The sequence below is a fragment of the Chinchilla lanigera genome, unplaced genomic scaffold (genome assembly GCF_000276665.1).
Source record: "Chinchilla lanigera isolate Chin_1 unplaced genomic scaffold, ChiLan1.0 scaffold00037, whole genome shotgun sequence".
NCBI lineage: Eukaryota > Metazoa > Chordata > Mammalia > Rodentia > Chinchillidae > Chinchilla > Chinchilla lanigera.
This window is the reverse complement of record NW_004955438.1, coordinates 14,070,115-14,085,324: the sequence shown is the minus strand read 5'-3', so window position 1 is coordinate 14,085,324 and position 15,210 is coordinate 14,070,115. Positions and strand designations below refer to the sequence as shown.

The 15,210-nt window shown below is 43.4% G+C and overlaps 1 protein-coding gene across 4 annotated transcripts in view; it reads left to right on the top strand.

Annotated features, from left to right (window-relative positions):
- The window catches only part of Fbln5 (fibulin 5), a 70,718-nt gene extending 59,320 nt beyond the window's left edge, over positions 1-11,398 (top strand). For all 4 annotated transcript variants that reach the window (XM_005390311.2, XM_005390310.2, XM_005390309.2 and 1 more), the window contains exons 10-11: positions 3,637-3,832; positions 10,413-11,398. In XM_005390311.2, the coding sequence (XP_005390368.1) occupies positions 3,637-3,832; positions 10,413-10,574 (358 nt within the window). In that variant the 3' untranslated portion in view covers positions 10,575-11,398. The remainder of the gene's footprint in view (positions 1-3,636; positions 3,833-10,412) is intronic.
- The last annotated feature ends 3,812 nt before the right edge of the window (positions 11,399-15,210 follow it).

The window sequence follows — 15,210 nt, the reverse complement described above, 5'->3', positions numbered from 1 at the left end:
CCTTCTCTTTTCCCACATCCCAGTTGCCCTTTACCCTTGAGAATTTTTCTATCATTTCACAATGTCTATCATACCTCCTAGTTTAAATTAACTCTTTCAGGTTTTACACTAGTGAAACAATGCGGTGCTTGCACATGTATGTGTGATTTATTTCACTTATGAGTATGGTCTCTAGTTGAGACCATTTACCTATAAAAGCCTCGAGTTTATTTTTCTTTATAGCTGAGTAATATTCCATTATATAAATGGACCACAATTTTCTTATCCAATCCTCAGTGGATGGACATTTGGGTTGCTGCCACAATTTAGCAATTGCAAATTGTGCTGCTATGAACATAGGTGCACATATGTCACTGTGATATGATGTGTTTAGATCTTCTGGGAAAATACCCAGCAGGGGGATAGCTGGGTTGAAAAGAGCCTCTAGACCTAGTTTTCTGAGGAATCTCCAAACTGATTTCCACAGTGGTTTCACCAGTCTGCATACAAATGGCAGACAAATACATGAGAAAATTTTCAACATCATTAGTCATTTGAGAAATGCAAATTAAAACAACACTGAGATTACACCTTACCCCAGTAAGAATGGCTAGCATTAAGAAATCAACCAACAACAAATGCTGGTGAGGCTGTGGAGAAATAGGATCCCTGTTTCTTATTATCTATGTTTTATTTTGCTCTTTATTTATATTGTGGGTTTCTCATATAAAAGAAACCATGTGCTATTTAAACTTGTGTGTCTGATTTATTTCCCTTAACATTATGGTCTCCAGGTACATCTATTTTCCTACAGATGACTCAAGTTTATCCTTCTTTATGCTAGAGTAGTACTCCATTGTGTATAAATGCCACATTTTTATTCCTCAGATAAAGGACTAATATCTAGAATATATAAAGAACTCAAAAAATTAGATGCTCCAATAAAAGACCCAATCAAAAAATGGGAAATTGAAATGACTTCTGCCTTTTCAACATACTCCCAAAACAAGGGAAGGCTTCCTGTCTTCTGGGACTGCTTTGTGAGGAGAGAGCTGTTAGAGAATTAAGCTCAATAGCTGAGGGTATTTAACTTGACCTAATCAAATTTCTGTCTTTACTAAGTCACAGATAGCAAATATTAGGGTTGAGGAGAGAATTACAGAAAGATAATTTCAATAATGTAAACACACTAGGATAATGCTCTCTAGCCCTGGCATCCTACGAGTGTTTTTTCCTTCTCTTTTAGACCGTGTAAGACCATCTCAGGTCCTCTTCTGCCTCTATATACAAATATACATGCATCTGTATGCACATATGTCACATGTGCTCTTACATCTTCTGCACCATCCCCTTCAATCACACAGTTCTTAACCCCTGAACAACTCTAAACCCTCAAGCTGCAGATGCAGGAAAAGATTAGGCACACTTATCCTACCCTCTAGGAGCACAGCATCTGCAGACGAAGTCATGGCTTACTAGTGTGGTTCCTGCTATGACAAAAAATGGGCAAACAAAGGACAAAGGACAGGCAGGTCCTTCTGAGACTTCTTCGCTTGTTACCCAGAACTGTGTTTCTTAGTAACCGTTATAACAAGGGTCTCCCATTTCTGCTCCAAGAACCCTCTGCTACAAGCAGGGCTTCAGGCTGCTCCTGCCGTCTTCTGTTCCTGGTTCTCTCTGGGTTTGTGTGTGGCCAGGAAATGGTCCCATTCAACTTGTGGCCCCAAATTGGTGTTACTAGGGAAGTCGTGATGCTCAGTGACATCCTCCCTGCACGACCCAGGCCAGTCTCATGGCTGCCCCTAGCAGCTCTTTTCCTGCTCAGGTTTCCTGTGCCCCTGGTAACTGGGACAGCACTTGCTCTCACCTTTACCCATAACCCTGCAGGCCACCGCTTTGCTTCTGTGCATACACTTCCTGCCATATGGAAGGCATTTCTTCCATCTCTACCCCACCTTCCAGAGCTCCGCTCGGATGCCCTATTCCCAGCTGCTCGTGATCCTCTTCAGCTGGGAGCCATCACTCCCTCCTCCAAATTTCTTTTAGGAAGCAATTATTTTCTTTGTGACACTTGACATTTTAATGTGGCCTTTTTGGCACCAGAAATATTTTGACTTGGCTGTTTTGTTGCAGCCTTTAAAAAAAGAGAATATTTTAGAAATTCCTTATATTCATTTGCTTATTAACTCTTAGTAGAACTCTTGTCCTAGGTTAGGTGCTAAGGATTTTGCTCTTAGGAAGTTTAAGTCTCATGAAGGAAACTTAAACAAATTGTCCCATAAATAAATTGGGACATGTGCTATCGACAGAGAGAACGGAATTTTTTTTTTTTTAAAAAAAGTGAATTGGACCTAGTGTTTAGACCCAGGAGTCCAGGTCATCCTCAGGTCCCCCTGAGGAAGTGACACTCCCAGCCTAGCCCACATTAAATAGAGACTAGAAGTGCAAAGGCAACGTCATGTGCAAAGGCTGTAAATCGACAGTGGCCTTTAGGCCTACAGAGAGTAGAAGATGCCTGAGCTGCTGCAGCCTTGTGAATGCAGTGGGTGGTGGCCTGCGCAGAGGCTAGAAACAAGGACAGAGTCAGGCTTCATGGGGCATAAAAACTAAAGTGGGTGTTTAATTTTGATTGAAGTTGCACTTAAGAGTCTTAGAAGAGGAGAGACCTATTCTGATTTGTGTTTGACAAATCTCATCCTTGAGGTCCAGGTGAGAGAGGATGATCACATAGATGATCATGACAGTAAAAATGGAGGTGGTGAGAAGAACCTGAATTTGATATCTATTTTGGAGGTAGAACTGCCAGGTTTTGTGGTCAGATTGGAAGGTAGGAGAGAATGACCGAAAAATGGCAACGCTGACTCCATGGCTGGTCACAAAGATACACACCAGCAGATATCCTGGTTGTGAGCTCTGACTCCTAGGGGGAGCCTCACAAGGGAGATGAGAGATGGAGGATGGGGGACTAAGGGATAAGTCACAGGTGTCTGGTAATAAAAGTCAAAGATTTTCTATTAAGTCATACTATTGCTAGGGTTTTAAGTCAGCTGCTTTAAATTAGAAATATTTCTCCTACTAGAAAGTAAACTCTTTGAAACCGGTCTTATTTATCATTCAATTTCCAAATCATTTAATGCCATGTCTTGTACATAGTGAGTTCTGAGCTCTTGTTTACTGAACAAAGAGATTCAATTATGTCCCATACAAATTGAGCTAAGTGCAACAGAGTGTGTGAAGGGACCCTTGGAACCCATCAATCTAATGTAATTTTCACTTTTAAAATTTCTTAATGAGTAGCTTTGCCCGACAAGCAAAGAGCTACATGACCACCGGCACATTTTGCTGCCTAAGTACATGATAAGTGTAAAGTGAACTGGAGAATGTTCCAGTGTTCCGAGAACCAGAGATCCAATTTATATCCTCTACTAGCCACAATATCTGATGACTAGAAAAGTCTATTGTGTAGCAAACAGAGCTCATCTCCATACTAGAAAGTTTTTAGACTACAGTCTGGAGCAGAGATGTTCTTCATTTACCCCATTTAGTGATTAAAAAAAAAAAATGAGGTGGCCTCATTTTCAGTGCTTTGAGAGAGCAAGTAGGCCCAACACCTGGAAAAGATTGACTGAGTTCTCACATGATTTCTCTACCCTCTAGTCGCTGTATGTGTCCTGCTGAAAATCCCGGCTGCAGAGACCAGCCCTTCACCATCTTGTTCCGGGACATGGATGTGGTGTCAGGACGCTCTGTTCCTGCTGACATCTTCCAGATGCAAGCAACCACCCGCTACCCTGGGGCCTATTACATTTTCCAGATCAAATCTGGAAATGAGGGTCGAGAATTCTATATGCGGGTAAGAGAGGGGTGAGTGGTGGTTGCCATTTTTAACAATGGCCTTGTGTTATCTAGTCTAGGAACACACACCAGCAGAACAGGTAAGAGTGCAGCTAGGAGGGACAGGTGTGAAGAGAGAAGAGAGTAGGTGGAAGTCAAGAGCCCAAGGTCCTGGTTTGCATCACTTTCTGAGTGGCCTTCTGAAAGATGTTTCTCTTTCTTGAGACCAGGATCATCATCTCTGAAACAGGAAGTTAGGCAAGATGTGACTTTAGATCATTTTTTCTCAATCTTTGCAGGACAGACATTCACATCTCCATTTATCCATTCACCCGTGTGACAAATATTAATTACCTACTATGCGTTTCTGAGGATCTAGCAATGAAGAAAATGTCCCCAAATCCTTGCACTCATGGTCCTTTTATGCCAGCAATTGTCAGGTATGCCTTACAGAAGTAGACTACTGCATTGTCCACTGCAATAGCCATGTGACTCTTTAAACTAAACTTAAATAAAATTAAACATTTACCTCTTCCATGCAGCTGGCCACATTTATAATCTCCATCACCTACCTTCTTCTAAGTACACTTGTGATTAGATGTAGGACCCATCCGGACTCTCCCAGTGTCCAGATCCTTAATCATATCTATAAACTTTTTTTTCCTTTTAAAATAACATTTACATGTTCTAAGAACTGGGGCCTGGATATCTTTGAGTAGGGAAAGAGCCTTTACTTCTAACAGATACTGCATGTGATCCTCCAGGGTCACTGTGAGAAGCTACACTCAGAAGGGTAGGCCCATGGAAGTCACCCGCTTGCACCAGAGACTGAGCCAATGGCTATGAAAGAACACATCTGAGCTCTAGTTCCTCTCTCTCCATCCCATGGCAGAATCTTTCAATTCTTGTCTGGGACTGGAAGTCTCAAAAGCAGCAAAAAGAGCATTTTAGAAAAGCCTCAGGAACAAGTGTATCCTCACTAATGTGTTTTTGATAAGAAGCTAAAACAACCAGGTCATCATGTATCATCACATGATCTGTGGAGCTGGTGTAGACCTGGCTCTGAGATCAGGTTCAAGGAAATTGGGGGAAGTTGCAATGAGCGAGGGGGAGAGGAGCTTCTCAAAGATGAGGAAGACCAAGCTATGTGTCCATCTGTCCATTCCCCAGTCCCACTAACATTGGCCATCCTGCAGAAACTCCTGCCTGCCAAGCCTCTGTGGGCTGGTGGCCCAAGTAGCTTCCTTGCATCTGGCCCCTTCCAGACCCAGTAGATCCCAGTCATGGGATAAAAAAGACAGTCTCCTTGGGGACTGAAAATATCATCATGGATATCTCCTGCCTGAGGTTCCCTCAACCCTGAGTAGGGCAGGAAGTCTGCAGAGGAGGGTTGTCTAGACAACACATCACTCACCTGGCCAGCAGCCACTAAAATCCCCCTGGACTGTTACCGTACTGGTCCTTGTGGTGGCTGACTTGAGAAAGGTGCCTAGTGACAGTGGGGATACTAGATGGTCCTGTAGCTGGAGTTGACAGGAGGGTGATTCCCTTCCTGAAAGCTTCCTCTGTGTTCAGCTCAAGAAGGACTAAATAAACACGTTAGTGTTTATTCAGAAAACATGGAAGGACATGGAAGGGACAAAGTGACACAGGCCTGCCGTGAAAATGTTTAAACTTAAGTGTGAGAAAGTGGCTCCTGGCCTGAAAGTTCCCAGGTTACACCTGAGAAGAGAAAAAAAGACTTGGGGTGGGGTTCTGAGAAGCCACTGGGTGTGGGAGCAGGAAGACAGAGAAACCAACCAGATAAGCCTGGCCTTTCTCATGTCCTGGTTGTCCAGAGGTACAGGACCCTCCCAGCAATCGCTGACAGGTATTTAATGTGGGCTGTGGGGCCAGGCTGACTCATCTCACTCTGTGTTCTTCAGTTTACCCCAACCATGGTTACCTAACCTCCCACATCCTCAGTTTCCTGTCTGTTCAGAAGAGACCATACCAGTATTTACCTTGGGATTAGATGAGACTGTCCACTTAGCACAGCGCCTGGAATACAGAAGGAGTTTTTGTCAAACAGCTGGGCTTTGGTACTGGTGAAATGGTCAAGAACTTCCCTTTCTCTGACTGCTGGCACACACCCAGGTGACATCTGAGGTTGCTTCCCCAGCATATGGGGAAGGCATATGCATTCACTATTGAGTTATCTAATTCTCTCTCACCAAAGGTACCTGCTGATTTAAGTGGAACTTCAACTTCTCCATTTCTCATGCAGTGTGACGTTTCACCCTCTCTGGGTGTCAGAGCAGGGATGGGTGTGGTTGGCTTCTGTACAGGCTTCCTTTTCTCCTCTCAGCAAGGACAGTGCTGATTCTAGCTCCTCCAGGATGGTGGAGGTGCAGGTGATGGAAGGGGCAAGGTTAGAAGGGCCAGGGTCTTACTAGATTGTTACCCTAGTAGCTAAGTGTTGGTGTCCTCTCTGAGGAAGACACCCAAATGCTCTTCCTTCTACAAGATAGTCTCGTAGGTTTTTTGGAAATTCTCCTGAGTACATCACACTGATCAGTCCCTGATGTAATAGGGTCATAGGTTGATCACCTGATACCTCAAACCTTTTGCCTCTCCTTCTATGACCCACACAGACTTTTGATAGTAGAAGTATAGGGGTGTGATTGTACTCATACACCAGGTCTTTATATCACTCTTTTAAATGTGAGATATAGGGGCTGGGGATTTAGCTCAGCGGCAAAGCGCCTGCCTGGCAAGCGCAAAGTCGTGAGTTCGGTTCCCGGTACCAGAGAAAAAACAAAAACAAAACAAAACAAAATAAATGTGAGATATTTCTTACCTGTTTTTCCAGCTTTGTGGTCAGAGCAGAAGTTTAGATGCCAAGAAGTCTACTTTAACACCCAGGAACAATTCAATAAATATTAGTATTGCATAGATACTGTTGTTGACATTGCTGGTGCTGCTATGACGGTTGCTAGAAGGTGATGAACTCTTGAGCCTTGGAAAAGCTGGGAATGCTACCGAGGAGCCTGGAGCATTATGTAACAGGCTGGATTGGATGGCTATTCAAACTCTCCCACCGTGAGATTCACTGATTTAGTTACAAGGATTTGGGAGGAGCATTTCACCCAGCAGGCAAGCCACACATAGACACACATCCACTTACATATGCACACATATGCATACATACCCACAGGTATTGAAAACACACATACAAATACATGTGCATATATCACATGTAGACATACACACATATCCACTATATATCCCTTCCCAAGCGCTGTTGGCAGTCTCTCTTATACTGAGCTGTGGACAGAGGGCTGGGCATTAGCTTTCACCAGGTAAAATCTGGGTGTACAATTAGGGCTAAGAGGAGGAACATGATCACAGGGCTCAGACTGTACCAAAGCATGTTTCCTCCGTGACATACATGGATCAGGTCACAGGACCAAGGGAAGCTGACCTGCTGTATCCAGCCTGCTTGGACTATTCCATCACCTAAGTTGACTCAGAGCAAACCTGAAAACATGGGAGCAGAGCCAAGTCTGGTGGGCTCTTTGCAGCTTTTTTCTGTTCAGCCAACTCCACCAGCATTCTTTCCATCTCTATCACTTATTTGGTGCCACTGTCCATGCATATGTGAGTCAGGTGCTGAGGATTCAGAAATAGATTGTGGCTTCTGCGCTTGAGGAACCTACACACATGCTATAGTGGTTGGGATGGGGACGAGCTAGCAAACACAACACGGAGTGGCGATTCTCAAGTCAGCTAAGGGCTGTGGGATGATAAGAAATTTAAGGACTTGGAGTGACAGAACACAATGATTAGAAGCATGACTTTTGGAGTCAGAGGCTGTAGAGCCAAGCATTAGTGTTGTGACCTTATGTAGTATCCTTAACCTATTTACAGCATAAGATTATGAGGATTAAATAAGAAAAGTATGAAAAGTGGTAGCTTATGCCTAGCAGCATATCACTGTCATCAGCTTGAATCACTGACCACCGAGGACCAGTGGCTCTTGGGAGGGAGAGTATTTCACTAACGCCCAGGTTCTGCCCTAAAAGCTCAAACTAGAATGGAAAGTGGCTGTCCTCAGTGGTCCTGGCAGGCACTTGAAGCCTTCCAGGTACTTGTGGGCAAGGCTTTCTCAGTATGCTGCAGCTGTGTGAGACCCAGGCAGGGACTGGACTCACTGAATGGAAGATCACTTCTGAATGGACGTCTAGTCTGGATACATTTATCAGGAAATCCCAGAAGGACACCTTGAAGTTTCTATTTCCTCCACCACCCTCTTCTAGACTGTTGGCTCTGTAAATGGCCCTCCAGAGGACTGCCCACAGCTCAAGGTCCTGAACCCTAAGCCTGTGTCCATGCAAACAGTAAAAGCTGATGAGATGTTTATATATGTCAAAACCATTGGCATTTCCCTGTGTGGCTGTACCCACTGAAGTCCTGGCCCAGGGCCCTGAGGTTTTGCAAGGACTGATAAGGAAGTCCAAAAGATCCTCTTCCTGGGTAGGTGCCAATTACGTGGATGCTGACGAGAATGTACAAAGCCAATGCTGAGAGGAAATTGTGGTTGTGAGGCTGCTGACAGCCTAACAAACAGCGAGGTGCTGGTACCTGGCCTGCGCTGGTCTTCCATCCCTGCCCTTGTCATATCTGTGGCAGCCCTTGGAGCATGTTCAGAACTTTGTGGAGAGTCCTCCTTTTAAGGAGGCAGAATAAATGCCTGCTAGCTTTACACAAGCCAAGTTCCTTGATTTCATGGAGATTATTGCTTTCATTTTCTGGGCACAGGGCTGTGTTCTTCAGCTTCTGGGAAGTGACTGTCCAGCCCATCGATGTTCCTCCCACACTATTTCCTCTGCAGATGCTCTGTAGCTCTCCAATGCATCCACCCAGAGCATCTCTCATGTAGAACAGAGCTATGGATGAAGAAATACAATGCACAGTCTCTTCTGATAGCTGTTGTGTAGTGAAAATGGGCTGGGAGCTTGAAGCCAGACAGAAAAATCTAAATGGAAGCTTCTTAGTTCTGCCCCAACTAGCTGGGTGACTCTAAGGAATTAGTTAACTTTGCTGGACCTCAGTTTGATTGTTTATAAAATAATAATAATGAGATACACCCTTAGGGCAGCCCTTAGACAAGGGCATCTTGAGGCCCCTGGTGTGGTCCTGTGCTTTTAGATCAGCTCTTTTTAACTGTTAATGTGCACGGAAATCACCTGGGGATTGTGTTAAGCTACAGATTCTGGCTCAGTAGATCTTAGGCAATGCCCAAGGTTCTGCGTTTCTAACAAGCTACTCAGTGATAATTATGCTGGTCCAGGGAGCACACTTTGAGTAACAAGGTCTTTTAGGGTTTTTATAAGGATGAAACAAGTGGACATATACAGAAATGGCTGGAAGCGTGTCTCACACAAGCTGGGTGGTCATCTGAAGTCGTTCTTCTCTCCCTGCCTCCTTGAAAATGCTAGGAAAAGATTCCATGGAGGAGAAAATTGAAATTATTAAGATCTCAGTGATAAGGTCATGGAATGGTGAAACCAGACGTAACCACCGTGTTATCAGACATGGGCTCCTAACAAATTTCACTTTTCCCAAGAGTTATATAAAAGTGTAATGAATGACACAAATCTTGGAGTTGGGCCCTGAAATTTTTGTCAGTTTTTTTTAATACCCAAGGTGTTTTGATGCCATTTGTTTGGGAACTACTGATCTGTTCCAAAACCTCATTTTAGAAATGAAGTCCAATCACTTTTTAGCCTTTTGGCTAAGATCAAGTGTCACGATGAACCCCAAAGAGGTGATGTGACCTCATCTCAGTAAGTATAAACAAAGATTTGTTTATTCATTCAAGATTTACAGTTGCCTCTTGGTATCTGCAAGGGATTGGTTTCAGGACTCCCAGAGAGACCAAAATCTGCTGCTGTTCCACACCTTTATTAAAATGGAATAGTATTTACATCTAACCTCTATGCATCCTCTTGTATACTTTAGGTCATCTCTAGATCACTTTTATAATACAACATAAATTCTATGTAAGTAATTACTACACTGTATTGTTTAGGTAATGACAATACAAGAAAAGTCTCACATTACAAGTATAGAGGTAGTTTTTCCTCTCATGAAGATTTTTGATTTATGATTGGTTGAATCCAAGGATGCAGAACTCATAGATATGGAGGGCTATTTTCTGAACACCTACTGTGTTCAAAATACTGTACTAGGTTCTAAAGGGATCTCCTCATCCAGCAGGAACTTAGACATCCAGCATAGGCCAAAGAGTTAGCATACACTGTTATGCACAGTGATAAACACTTTCTGTCCTGTGCAAAAACCCAACAGAGACTGGGGAGTCAGGGAAGGTACCCTTAGGAAGCTCTTTTCAGATGAGACCTGAAGGAATGGGAAAGAGCCACATGCAGAGTGGGCAAAGCCAGGGGAAGAGCATGACACCATGGAGGCATTGAGAGAATGCCAGGGTGACTGAAGTGGGCAAGGGAGAGCACCCTGATTCGGGTGCAGAGCCACCAGCCAGGCCTTTCACTTACATCACACCTTCCCTAACGAGTGTCCCCTGGTTCTGTCCACAGCAAACAGGCCCTATCAGCGCCACCCTGGTGATGACACGTCCCATCAAAGGGCCTCGGGAAATCCAGCTAGACTTGGAGATGATCACTGTCAACACGGTCATCAACTTCAGAGGCAGCTCTGTGATCCGACTGCGGATATACGTGTCACAGTACCCATTCTGAGCCTCAGGCTGTGGCTTTGGACACTGCCTCTCACAAGCGCCAAAGGACAGGACAAGAGAGGAAACAAGAGAAAGAATGACAGCGAGACAGAGGTTGTGCTTTCCTGCTGAATGTTTCCCTGAGGGGGTCAGCCGCAGGTGTCCTAACTCACGCTGTACTATGCAGACCCATCGCTCTGAAGGACACCGGCCCCCAGTTCCTAAGATGCAGTTATCAAAAATGCAGTTATCATCACTGGCCTCCTGATGTGAGGCTGCTGATGATTCTTCAAGGCCTTCAGTTTATTTCCATCTTTTTTCAAAGAAAATCGATTCACTTTGCTGGGGTATGAGTCTATGTTCAAAGACCGTGAGCAGCTTGCTCTCACTTCCTGCACTCCTTCCTCTGTCTCTCGCTGTGTTGCTGCTTTGCAGAGGCCTCAAGCGCTCGTTGGGGACGCTGGATATAGCTAGTTTGCTTCTTGCGTGTACTGAGAAGGCTATGGAACAAACCACAGCAGGATCTAAGGGTTTTTAAAAAATCTATTTCGAAAGCACGTCTGGTATTTTCAGCCATAAAAGTTTTACTCGCCCTTAAATTTGTATAGCTGTTTAATCATTTCTTGCTCATTTTGAGTATATTTTTAAAGTAAGTGGTAAAATTCCTTCACAAGGCCTTCAGACACATGTTATGTTCTGTCTTCTCAAACCCAGCCTCCTCTCCATTTTAGCCCAATGTTGTGTTTTGTTTCGTTTTTGAGGACCCCTTCATCATGCTTTCTTGAGAATTTTTACCCAACTGGTTGGAAGGCAGAAGTCTCCAAACTAATTAAATATTTGAAGAGATCTTTTGTTTGGTTCATTTTGACTCCATAGATGTTTCAGCACGTGGGACTGGAGCTAGTCCTGTTTAAGCCATTTATTGTGCATTTGGCCTGGAAAAGTCTCCAGAGGGTTGGTTTACTTTCCATGACTGGAACAAATCAATAGAAGATGGGAATCAGTGAAATGGGGGTGGTGGAGACAGTAGGGGGAAGTATCAACTCTGAGACCTATTTTTTACAATTAGAAAACCACCAACATTTGTTCTGTTGTGTGGACTTTTTTTGAGTACACTCCCAGGAAAGAATGTGTTCAAGTCCCTTTAAGCCAGTGGCCCTCCAAGCTGACTGCAAAGAAGGATAACTGGTAAAACTTTGAAGAAAATGCTGATTCCCTAGGACTCATCCCTTGGAGACTCTGTTGTCACTGGTCTTTTGTGGGGCCTGAACATCAGAATGTCTAAAAACCAATAAAATGTTGGAGTTGAGAGTGCACTGTTAGGACCCCCGAGAGGTAGGGAAAGGTGGCCAAAGCCCTGGCAATTGTGCCCTTGATGGCTTTGCAGTTCATTGTAGGGCTCATCATTCTTTTTTCCTGATTAAGGTCTCTGTATTTCCTTCAAGCCACCCTGGCAGGGACAGTGTGCATCAATAGCAGAACACAGGTGGAAAACAGCTGCCTTCATGACCCTTCCTGGGCATGGACTGGAGGTTTCTGACAATGTGCTCCTCCATAGCTGAGGCTGACTAGACTGGCTCCATCTATGGATGCTCCTGTTCTACCTCTTGGAGATATGATTTATTAAAGACCTCTGTGGTGCCCTAGCTGTGCTCTAGGCCCCAGGATGATAGACAATCCATTGTTTCTTTAATCTAAAGCTCTTAAGCCCTGCCTTCCTCACCCAGAGAGTATTTCTCACCCCCACACCTCACATCAAACTTTACTGCAGGCTCTGCTTGATTTCTTTTCTCTAATGAATACTCAACACCTGCAAACCATCACTTATGCCCAGTGCACCCTCAGCCAGGCATAAGTGATGTTAATAATATCATCAACATAAATGGTGTAGAAGACTCCAGTTTTGAAGCTTAGAGAAAAACACAAGTTCCTTCAGACTTGCAGCTCACAGCCTTCACTGGGCTCTCTGCCGGGCAAAAGCTAGGAGGTGCTCACCAGCCGGGTACCCTCCGTGAGGCGTGGCTTAGGTGTCAGAAATCGGGGTGGAGTTAGAAACGCTGAGGCTTCTGTGAGCTCTGCACGGATCACCAGCCAGAGCCACTGGCTCAGGCTCCACACAGTGCAGAGCGCTGCTTTCTTTTCACTTCTGAGAAAGAAGGCCCAGCAGCTTTGTCTTGGTGGTTTGAAGACCCACTGGTTTCTAGGTGCCACATTTGGAACCAGACCCAAGTCTCTCAAGTTTACATTTTATTTGTTAATATCCAAATGTGGCTTCCTGCTTCTAAGAAAAAAGGCATAGAAAAATTTCATAAAAGCAGGGCTCGGAGGGCTTCTTCAACCTCAGATTGCTCTTCCAAAACATGCGCTGATGAGTTCAGTGTAAGTGGATCAGAAGCATGTGGGATCAATTTACCTTAAAATACACTTGGGCCTAAAAATTGAGGGAAGAGTGGCCTGGGGCACCGTGTGTACTGCAAGGCCAAACCCCAAGCATTCAGGAAAAGAGCTTCAAAAGTGCCCAAACCCAAATATCTGTTTGCTTCACCTACCCCTTCAGAATGGTTGGGTGTTTTTGTTTTGCTTTGTTTTGTTTTCACAAGATTGGGGATAAGTTTGCTTACTGAATCTCAGCATTGTTATCCTATGTGGAGTCTACTGGGCTAGCTCCAAATGTCTGGGTTCCCCGTGACTGTCCCTGTGAGCTTTGCCCCATCCAAGACCTGGACACAGAGCTTCTCAAGTGTACTGTGCTCTGACCTGTCAGGTCCTGACAGATGAAAGGGGACCATGCTGGAAGGGGCTCTGGATGAAGAGCTTTGACACCTGCAAAAACCCTTGCATTACCACCTAATCTTCTGAGTTCCATACTGATGAAAACTTCCATTCACTTGCTTCTAATTCTAAAGTTTTGTGATTCCTTGAAATGTACTTTGGGGATGACAGCCAGCGTTTCCATTAAACTGCAACTTTAGAGTTTCACAGTGGCGTGCCAATCATAACACTTTCTAACTGGCAAAAAATGCACCTACCTGTTACCTCCTGGGTAACTCACTTAGAAATTTCTTTGGTAATAGTCTTGGCCCTTTAAGTCTTATTTGTCCAGATGGTCAAAACTTTTAAGTAGGCCTGATTACTTCATTTTCAGTGGTTTAAGTGTATTTTCATGGCCTGGGTGTTAAGTGTAATGTACACAAATTGTTCATCTGGAGCCAAGAAGGTCACCCAGAAAGAGGAAACAGGACAAAAAGGTAACTATTCTTTACTCTTTCCTTTGCCAGATGAAAAAGGTTTGTAAAAGGTTGCTGTCTTAAGGTGATAACATACTTTGGTTGAGAGACTACTTTGGTTGGGCCAGTCCCTGGATTCAGAAAAAAAGAATAAGGTATAGACCACTGGTAATACATTTATCTAAGGATTTATCCAAGGGTTTATCAGGTACTGCTGGAATACAAATTAGTTATTTTATTTTTTGTTTTTTTTTCCGGTACCAGGAATCGAACTCATGACCTTGCGCTTGCCGGGCAGGCGCTGTGCCACTGAGCTAAATCCCCAGCCCCCAAATTAGTTATTTTAGATTTTAATAATAAAATGTATCTATTTTATACAGCCGAAATTCTTAGGAACATTCATAAACCTATGTTTAAAATTCAGAGAAAAATGCCTCTGCTTGGAACTATTAAATACATTTAAAGGAAACACACAAAAAAAATGTCAGGTAAAAAATATCTCCCTTTTTCGATATGATTTGTCTGTCCTTTGAACTATGTCGCTTTCTTTTATAGGGGAAAAAAACAAGCATTTAGTTAAATTTACATTATTTTGGAGTTGACAAAAGTTCATCAGCTACAAACAAATATATAGATTGTTCCTCATGCTAATTTTGTGCTCAGACTTCTTAGTCCCTTCATAGATGGCTGATATCTTCATTAGAATCCTTGAGGAAGACTAAACATGCTTTAAAAACAATAACCAAGAGGCTTCAGGACAAAGCAATGCATCAAGACAAGATTTTTCAGTTAGTAGTTGTTCTTGAGATGACAGCCTCCTGTTAGACTCTGACTTGTTAATGGTTCCTAAATGATGAATCTTAGCCAGCAGCCATTGAGAGCTAAGCCATAAAACTGAAATGGTAGGTGTCAACACATGAATGATCTATTAAACTGCAATTGCTGATATCTTTTCATAGAGGGGAATCGCGTGTTTACAGCCAGTGACTAGCAGCATTCCCTCCCCCCAGGAATTTGGAATATTCTCATGCAGTAATGTAAAAATGAAGGCAGGGTAAGTTGTACACAAATGCAAATACCACAGTCATTATGCTACCCTTTATGACTCATTTATGACAATTTGATAAATTAGTTGTATTGATTTAGGGCCAGGCATCTATTGGATAGCTTGAGTCCACTTAAAAATAGTTGTTGTTTAGGGAGGATTTCTTTGGTTTTAGTCTTCTACTCAGAATGAATTTAATGTTGCAAAACTGGCTTGCATCCCAGATAGCTACTATACTTTAAAATAAGAGGTTTGAGTTCTTCTGAGCTTTAATGTACAAACCATTCTTAGTTTATCCCTGAAAAGGGACTGTGGGTTGTTGTTACATATGTGAATATTCTCCATTCTCTGCTCTTAAAATTTTTACCAAAAAGTCACCTTTTAAT